Source organism: Simochromis diagramma, unplaced genomic scaffold, assembly GCF_900408965.1.
Source record: "Simochromis diagramma unplaced genomic scaffold, fSimDia1.1 OVJJ01000334.1, whole genome shotgun sequence".
NCBI classification, from domain to species: Eukaryota; Metazoa; Chordata; class Actinopteri; order Cichliformes; family Cichlidae; genus Simochromis; species Simochromis diagramma.
The window spans coordinates 5,971,721-5,981,678 of record NW_024386764.1 but is presented as its reverse complement, the minus strand read 5'-3'; the positions used below and the strand labels follow the sequence as shown (position 1 = coordinate 5,981,678).

General features: G+C 40.6%; 1 protein-coding gene across 1 annotated transcript; it reads left to right on the top strand.

The window, feature by feature from the left end:
• Positions 1 to 2,028: 2,028 nt before the first annotated feature.
• ccdc124 (coiled-coil domain containing 124) lies at positions 2,029 to 6,691 on the top strand. Its single transcript, XM_040033017.1, has 5 exons — positions 2,029 to 2,136; positions 2,641 to 2,818; positions 4,474 to 4,672; positions 4,784 to 4,889; positions 6,120 to 6,691. The coding sequence occupies exons 2-5, from the start codon at positions 2,660 to 2,662 to the stop codon at positions 6,322 to 6,324; spliced, it is 669 nt and encodes a 222-aa protein (XP_039888951.1). The 5' UTR covers positions 2,029 to 2,136; positions 2,641 to 2,659; the 3' UTR covers positions 6,325 to 6,691.
• Positions 6,692 to 9,958: the final 3,267 nt, after the last annotated feature.

Sequence of the window (9,958 nt, the reverse complement as noted above, 5' to 3'; positions counted from 1 at the left end):
TGAGCTCCAGCTATTTTTTATTCCAGCTCTAGTTAGACCGTCCAAGAAATATGCATTATTGTTTCACAGCGTGCTGTTTTTGAAACTTAATTGTCAATATAGTTCATGTTCTTTGATATTTGAGTAAAATATTTGTCATAATAAAATATTAAATATTTTATTTTAACATGTCCTCTGTGTGTTGTGACATTTTATTGTTCTCTGAGGGAGTCAACCATATTTTGAAATGTTATACTTTATATGGCACAACATTTGAGTAGTTTTCACACCTCTGTAGCCATTAAATAAATGACTGACTAGTGGTGAAGAATCTGTTAGGTTTTTTTTAGTTTATGTGCTCAAAATATGACAAAAAAATAGACATATGGGGATAAATGAAAGGTGGAGAAAAAAAGAAACTGTTGCAATTCTGAAGATTTGCAGCAGTCAGTGCTTGATATAAGTATGTAAGGTTCATTGATTACCTACAGTGATGCAAAGTGTGGTGAGGTGGATTAAAAAACAAACCTCATTTACCCTGGACATTAAAGACAAAGCTAAGATGGCCACAGTCAAATGATAAAACTGGGTTTACCTGTATTAGCCAACTGGCTGATCTACACCATGGCTGCAGTGATCATGGAGATGCTTGGCTACAAGATGAACAGCCACAAAGAGTAGTATCCTCCATAGAGAAGGAGACTAGAGGCCAAGATCAAGGTAGCACAGAGGGAAGTTAACCAACTATCAGAGCTGAAGAAAGGGGTGTCTAAGACGTGGCTGCACAAATAAACCAGCTGCTAGTAGATGACACACACCCGGAATGGCTAACTGAAGGCCAGACAGTCCTGATCCTCGAGCATCCCTAGAAGAGGCCGGTTTCATCCAACTACTGGAAAAAACCTGCCTTAGTATGACATGGAAGCTCCTGTCAGGCATCATAACAGCTGAGAAGAACAGGCTTGTGGATCAATACATGAGCAGGGCACAGAAAGGAACTGGCAGTAATACCAGAGGGGCAAAACAGACAGATACAGAACAGCCGCTTGAGACTGCAAGACCAGACTGACCCAACTGTGCACTGTCTGGATTAACTACAAGAAGGCCTACCTATGACTCAGTGCCCCACACATGGATCATGGAATTCCTAGAAGCGTACAATATCAACAGGACTCTAAGAGCATTCCTCAGGAACTCATTGGGAATGCGGCAAAAAACACTAGAGGCCAACTTCAAGCCTCTAGCAAAAGCAGCCATCAAGTCATAACTATGGATACCAACTATGGAATGGAGCAATTGGAGATGGATTGCTATGCTGAGTGACAGCAACATCAGGAAGAAGCACAACACAAGAAGCTTGAAAACTACCAAGGGCTGAGCTTGAGAAGATGTGGAAAGTGAAGGCATCAGTGATCCCAGTGGTAATCGGAGCACTTGGTGCAGTGACCAACAAGCTATGTGACTGGCCCCAGCAGATCCCAGGTACAACATCAGAGATCTCTTTCCAGAGGAGTGCAGTCCTAGGAACAGCTAAGATACTGTGTAGGACCCTCAAGCTCCCAGAGGACCCAAGCTTGAAGGATTGAGACCACCAGCAGGGGCCAGAGGGGGATTGTTTTGTTTTGGGTTTTTGCTGTTTTTTTGGATACATATAAATTCAGTATTTCCAGGTGTTATCGTAAATTTCGTGTTAGCTTCTCAAAATGTAAACATACTAGATTTTAAAAAAAATAATAACAAGAATTTTTAAGTTACAAACTGTAGTTATTTATTTATTGTGGTGGAAACGAGCTTCCATATATTCCCGCCACCGGAAAAAACAAATGAATGTATAAAATAAAATAATTTTTAACAATCTAGTAATTGGGTTATTTCTCAAAATTAGTATCTTGAAATTTCAATTTATATAATTAAAAAAAAACTTGCTTCCATACCCATGACCATACTGAAATGTGTGTTTAATCATTTTGAAGTTTAACAAAGAATTAACAAAAACACATGTTCACTATTTTCTACAGTCCTAGCTGTTTACAGTATAATTGTGCTGCGTAACGTCATCAGTGAGCGCGCTGGTTCTCGGAGAGGAGGTGGCGGATGCCGCTTCGAAATAACAGTAAACTGTCGTCTACCTACGACCTGGTTCTTCTTTCATCACTGGTATGAAACCACGTTTATAATTAACTTAACGTATGTCATTGGGAATGTCATATCAGCTAAAATTTGGCTAAGTAACAGAGGAAACGGGAATGTAGTTGATAGCCAAACAAGTCTGGCGCATCCTCAAGCCAACTGCAGCTAGCTGATGCTAACTAGCTGTACTGACAGGCAGACTGCAACCATTTGAATGATTGTGGAGATTAAAGTATGCATTGCCGTTTTCAGGCCAAAGTATAGCTAATTAAGTTAACTATTTACACGAACTGTGTGTTATGTAACCTACGATCCAGCTGAAGATAAATGTTAAGGTCCTGAAAGAGCTCCTGCGCATTGCCTGTCATGCAAACGTTCTATAAATGAACAATATATCCGTTGATAAATGCCTCGAGAATGTGTTTTTTATTGTGTTGCATTCAAAATAAAAAGTCTGGCTCAATATTGTGCGTCAGTATTGAAACGTTTCTTAGTCTTATCTTGGCCCTCTTGTCTTGGCTTGTCCCTCAGTTGAAAAACAGCTGTTGGGATGCCAAAGAAATTCCAGGGTGAGAACTCCAAGGCGGCCACGGCCAGAGCCCGAAAAGCTGAGGCTAAGGCGGTGGCAGACGCCCGCAAGAAGCAGCAAGAAGAAGATGCTCTCTGGCAGGAAACTGACAAGCATGTACTCAAAAAAGAGCAAAGGAAGGTAAGCTCTTTCTTTAGCCAGGTGTGATGTACAATTTCATCTTCAATCTCATTATAAGTAAGTTGAACCATAGCAAAAGCTGGCTAAATAAATATAAAATACTATCTTTAGTGCTGACAATGTAAAGGAACAATAATAAATAGAGCAGCTGAAAGAAGAAGAAATGCTTAGCACTGACAACCTAACCGATCCCAACCAGTATTTGTTTAACTGTCCCATAGCACCTTGACTAGATGCTTTTGGCAGCCATCCATTACCTTCTGGCATAATTCTGGCTGGATATTTGATTACTCTTCTTGGAAAAGTGATAGAATAAGACTCTACCAAGACTTCATTTAAATCTGATGGGTTCCTGGCAACCACCCTACCCTGCAAGCATACTTTGCAAATTTTCAGTAAATTTGTAGTTCACATATTTACTGAAAATGTGTTTAATGATAGCCTGCGTTACCAATTCCAAAACCAGCATTGATGCGTGTTTAGGATCATTGTGCTTTTGGAAGACTCAACTGTGTCCAAGTTTGAACCATCTAGCTGATGATTTGACATGAAGTTAAAGAATTTGAAGGTAGTCCTCCTTTTTAGTCATTGTGCAGTGTACCAGTACCACTAGCAACAAAATAGCCCCAGAGCATTATGCTACCACCACCATTATTGATAGTTGTTACAATGTTCTTCGGTTTGAAAGCCTCACCTTTACTCGTCCAAACACACTTCTTGTCACTGTGGCCAAATAATTCCATCTTTGTCTCAGCTGACTTTTCTCCAGAGGGCTTTGGCTTGTCCTTGTGGGCAGCTTCAGTCAAATTTGAGGGTGATGATTTTGTTACCTGGGCTTCTTTCTTTGTTGATACCTTCTCAGTCCATGGTGATATAAAACTTGCTTCACTGTGGACAGTGACACTGTGGCGCTTCAGCAGTTTACAGACTTAGTTTCTGAGTTGTTCCTGAACATCCTAAACCAATTTACTGTCATCCCAGGATGACACTTTGGGTGTTCTTCCAGACTTTGATAAAGAAGTGACAAATCTGAATAACTTGTACACAACTTGTACAGCTGTTTAAACCGGTGATCCTGGAATCTGTAGTTGTTTGGAAATGTCTCCAAGTGAACTTTCCAACTTGTGTTAATATACAGCTCTCCTTCTTAGATCTTCACGGAGTTCTTTGGCTTTTCCATTTGTTCTGAGTATTGGTCAATCCAGTTAGTACTGTCAAACAAATCCTTTTTATGCTGGTAAAAAGAAACTAGCAGTTGTAGTCAAAGATTATCTAGTTAATAGGCCTTGATTGGGTGTATATAAAGCAGTTAGTGCATCTGCATGTGTTCAGGCAGTGGTACTTGACTTACTATGTGAAAAGAAAAAAAAAAGCTGTGTGTTATGTTTGCTTTAGTAGAGATTATCAGGCATTACTCTGCACTGCTTCACATCATGTCATACATAGACATGTACTGACTAGACTGGAGAGACATGTGTCCGGGGATTTATTTAGTCACTTCTTTTTCAAACTCGTTGTGCTCTGTACAGACAGCACATGTATGGTTGTGATCTAATCTCATGCGCCTTAATACATGTAGTGACCAAAATAACCAAATCTTTAAGCACAGAAGAGCAGTGAGTCTTTTCTCTCAGATACTTTTTCTGATGTTGCAGGATGACAAGGAGAAAAAGAGGCTGGAACTCCTTGAGAGGAAAAAGGAAAATCAGCGACTTCTCGATGAGGAGAATGCTAGACTGAAAGGCAGGTCCCAGCAGGGCGCTGGATCTGGTGGGAAAGTGACTCGTGCACAGATCGAGGAGACGCTTCGCAATGAGCAGCAGCAGCAAGAGCAGGACCAGCTCAAACCGAAAGGTTGAGCACATTTTTGAAGACAAGCATGTGCTTGTAGAGTAATAAAATCGTCATAAAATTCATAGATGATCTAGATTTGTAATTGTGCCATGTTTAAATTTCTTCCCACAGAGAAAAGCCACCTGGAAACTCCATTGGAGGAGAATGTGAACAGAGTTATCCCTGAAGAAGGAACCGTGGAAGCCAGAACAATAGAAGATGCCATCGCTGTTCTCAGGTATTAATTATGTCCAGAGGTGGGAAAAGTACAGATATTCTGTAATTAAGTAGAAGTACAGATACTAGTATTAAAAAATACTCCAGTAAAAGTTGAAGTACCGGTTAAACTTCTTTACTCAAGTAAAACTAAAAAAGTACAGGCTTCGAAATGTACTCAAAGTAAAAAAGGTAAAAGTAGCTCCTTAAAGAACGCTTCTACCATCTACTTTTATACAAAGCTAACTGAACCTTGTTCTGCATTAATGTGACAATAAAATGATATTAGTATGTAGGAAAACAAACTTAATTTTAGTCTAAATTTTAGTTCTAATAAAGGTATTCCGCTCAAATCAGTTAAGTAGAACATCAGGAGAGAAAAAGAGGAAAAATTGTAGAGGGTGACTTTGCTTCAAACAGGAAGAGCAGGTAGAGGTTAAAGTAGATCCAGCAGGTTGGGGAACCCTGGAATTGTTTATAGAAAAATAATTTCTACACACCTGATGTTTCATGAGTTGTCCTGACTGATTCTCATCCTCTACACTGACAGTATTCTGTTTATGCTGTCGTTATATTAGACACAACTTACGGACACCTGCAGTCACTCTGGTGTTGTGGCAAAAAAGAAATAAAAACACAACCCACTTTAACCCCGGACTACTGAACACAGTTTTGCCTCTTTCGTCTCTTTTTATGTGACATCCTTTGGTGATTAATAAACGAACTAGTGCTGTCAGCGTTAATCTGGCTAAAATGACGTTAACGCCATAACCGCATTAACGCAGCAAATCTCCGTTAGCGCGGATCGCCCCGTGCGTGGGGCTGCACAGTGTCAGCGCAGTTAGCTCGTTAACACATTAGGGCCGTGCAGCCCCACGCACGGGGCGATCCGCGCTAACGGAGATTTGCTGCGTTAATGCGGTTATGGCGTTAACGTCATTTTAACCAGATTAACGCTGACTGCACTAAAACGAACACGACTGCCTTTCATGTGTTTAGGTTCAAATCGGTTTGATTTTTCGAGGCCTTCAGTGATGTGTAATAATAACTCGCCTCAAATGCTTTAAAGCAAAAGTAATGAGCCTGTTTTAAAAAATTAAGGAGTAGAAAGTACAGGTACCTGAAAATTCAACTTAAGTACAGTAACAACGTATTCGTTACTTCTGACCTCTGATTATGCGTGAGGCTTCCTGTTGTACTTGTGCAAATGTTAACAATACACAATCACTCAGTGTGTCTTCCTGTGTTTCAGCGTGGGGCCCGAGGACCTGGACCGTCACCCGGAGCGCAGGATGAAAGCGGCATTTGCTGCTTACGAGCAAGAAAACATGCCTCGTCTAAAACAGGAGAATCCCAACATGAGATTGTCACAACTGAAACAGCAATTGAAGAAAGAATGGGCAAAAGCACCAGAAAACCCCCTCAACCAGCGTTTTTCCACCTACAACACAAAGTGAAATCGTGTTCACTAATGAAAACTGTCTGCCTATACACACTGGGGACTTCCATTGAAAAATTAAATAATTTCTTTGGGGGAAAAAAAATTAGTTCTGCTGACGAGAGCTTCACCGTTATCAGTCTCTCCAGTGCCACAGGACCTGACTTATTTTTTCATTCACTAACGAGGAGAGACTCATCATGACCCATCAAATAAAAACTGATCCTCATGTTTGTGCACACAGCCTCTAATGAGGCATCTCAGCATCTAATAAATGTAACTGCTTTTCTCTCTCTCTCTCTCTTTTTCCCCCCTAGCACTCCTGGCAAGGTGGGAAGCCAGATGTTTTGAGAATAACTTATTAAAGTTCACTGCTCAATCATCAATATCTGTCATTCTTTGTAAATGCAGTTCATACTGTTAGGAGGCACATACGTTGTTCCCTATGCTGAAGTTGAATGCTTTTTGGCAAGTGCTGTTGTGCAATACACAAATGTCAGAGAGCTGATATTTGACCTCACTGAGATGTCGAGTTCTAGTTTTGTACTCGCCAATGAGGAGTACATTCTTTGGGAATTAGATTTTTTTTCTTTCTTTGCTTTGTAAAGTGACTCACCAGATTCTTCAGAATCTAGTATATCAAAGTTTCCACGTATGTGGGTATGACGAGGTCTCACTGCTGTAAATTTTATAATCGGTTGGAATGTCCGTGTTCCCTCCAGCATTTTGTGACCACATGAGCTTGTTTGGCCATGAATCCTTCAGGTGGACTTTAAGCAGGACTTGGAGGGTGGAGTATCAAAAAATGTCTTATCTGTACTGTCCGCAGCTGTCACCAAGTGGGTATAATCTCAGCCTTAGTATTGAGGTGTCTACAGATTAAGAGACCCCTGAATACAAGATAAGATAATGCAGTGAAAAGTACTTTATCCCAAAGATGGGAAATTCCGGCGTTAGAGCAGCTGAACTATCAAAGGTGCATAGACAGGAAGTGAGATTTCTACCACAATATCCCCACTGTGGTTCAGATGTGTAAGAACACGGCCTGACTTTGCATTTGCTAAAAACCTACAGGATGGTGCAGTGGTTACAGAGATCAACTGTAATAACGCCCGCTTACTCCACATGCTATCTTTTTTTGGCTCTGTGATACACGACCAGAATGAGGAGTGGCTATTGCACCATCACATACAGCACCAATCTAATGGCAAAATGTTGAAACATTGTTATGTTGACACAAGGATGGTGTCTTCACTGGCTATTCAGCTTTACCGCATGTAATGTTTAACTGGTTGTTGCTTTTATTTTCAGGCGTCCATCGCATTGCTTCGATTGTAACTGCTGAGAGTCAGACTGCTGTTGGTTAAGTTTTTTTTTTTTTTTTAAATCTAGGTTGGAGCAGTGTCAGACTGCTCCAACCTAGCAGTCTGACAGTCTGATAAGGGAGAGACATTAGAGGAGTGACATGCATTAAAGTTTCAACCAGCTGGGAATCAAATGGGAGTAAGTGTTCAATGTGTACCCATTTGGTATGTAGCCTAAACACTCACTTGGAGTAGCTCCTTATGCCCCTCCAGGTGAGCTAATAGAAGGAAAAGAACATTAGCCAGTTGTCTACCAGGCTGAAAGTTGCTCAAAAAAAATTATTGGTACTTTTAATATTATCTAATAAGACTGAGATATAGAATTTAGTCATTTTTTTAAACCTCCTCAGACTTTGGTCAACAGCGGGTGCATCCCTTATCTATTCTGCCAGACCTGTTGGCTGAAAGCCAGCAATGACTTATTCTTTCTTTTACAGAAGAGAGAGTCTGTTGTGACCCCTGAAAGCAGAAGCCTCAAGTTATCATCAAACACGTAGAGCTGTGTTGGTGCGAATATTGTGGCCTCATGCTCATGTGTGTATGTAACTGATGCAGTTTTGCTTTTAGTCATCATTTACAAACCTTCTTTTCAAATAAGTCGTTTAAAATGCAGAACAGCAATGGCGTGTGCAGAGGGGCCTCTGGTAGTGCCAATACAGCTTCAATTTATTATTAATTAATTCCCAGAGGAGTTTCTCCTGTCCAAGTTTTCTCCACTTTAGGCCTTTAATCTCGTGAAAAAGTATTTATCTCCTTCATAATCTCTTAGTTTTTTGCATATTTGTCACATTTGTCACATTTCTTCTTAACCGGAGAAAATACAAAATGTTTTTAATCCTGGCCTGATTTCTGTCAGACCTGTTAAATTAAGAACTAACTTAAACAGAACCTGTCTGACAAAGTGAAGCAGGCTAAAAAAGGTCAAAAATCAACACATCATGCCATGAGATCTAATGCAGGGGTGGGGAAACTCTCAAGGGCCAGTGTCCTGCAGGTTTCAGATGTGTCCTTGATCCAACACAGCAGATTTAAATGGCTAAGTTACCTCCTCAACATGTCTTGAAGTTCTCCAGAGGCCTGGTAATGAACTAATCATTTGATTCAGGTGTGGTGACCCAGGGTGATATCTAAAACCTGCAGGACACCAGCCCTTGAGGCCTGGAGTTCACCACCTCTGATCTAAGGAAACCCCTGAGAAACAAAGTCACTGTCATGGACTTGTCTGGAAAGAATTGCAAAGACTTAGTTAAGGTCGGAGTTCATGATTCAACAATAAGAAACAGACTGGGCAAACATGACATCCACGGGAGAGTTCAAGGAGAAAACCACTGCTGACCGAAAAGAACACAAAGTTTCATCTCACACTTGCCAGAAAACATCTGGATCATCCCCGAGACTTTTGGAAAAATGTTGTGTGGTCTGACGAGACAAAAGTTGAACTTTTTGGAAGGTTAGAGTCCCGCTACATCTGACATAAAGCTAACACAGCATTTTCTAAAAAGAACATAAAACCACCATGGTGGTGGTGACTTAAATCAGACGGAAGCGCTTTGGCAAGACCTTAAAAGACCATGGAGGATTTTCATGGTTGGAAATCGTCCAATGTGCCTGAATTTAAACAATTCTGCAAAGACGAGTGGGCCAAAATTCCTCCACAGTGATGTGAATGGTTCATTGCCAATCACTTGATTGGAGTTCTTGCTGCTGAAGATGGCACAACCAGTTATTAAGTTTAGGGGAAATTACCTTAGGTAGGTTTGGATAACCTTTTTACCCTTAAATGAAATCGTCATTTAAAGACTGCACTTTGAATGTATTCAGGTTATCTTTGTCTAATATTAAAATCTTAAGTTTGACAAATATGGAAAAAATAAGAACTCGGGAAGGGAGAAAATACTTTTCATGCAACTGTGTCCATGTATCAGTTGTTGCTTTCAGATGACTGTGGCGGCCATTTATTTGGCCTGTGACAGCAAGCAGCGCTCCTGCAGTCACAAAGGTTTTCTCCAGCACAGCAACATTCACGCTGAGCTGCTGAGGCAGCAGGCCAGAGTTCGTCTGATGCCAGGTGGATGGACAGTAAGCGCAGATAAAACAGAGCTGAAGCTACCCAAATATAAGTATTATATAAACTATAATGCGTATTTATATTGGGGGAATGGGATTTTCGCACATAGCTCTCCCACAGACTGTAATAAATACATTTTTTGGGCAATGTTGTGTGTGCTTATGAATGGCAAATTCTTCACATTGAGAATTATCAAAACTTTGCAGGTTTTTATTTCTAAA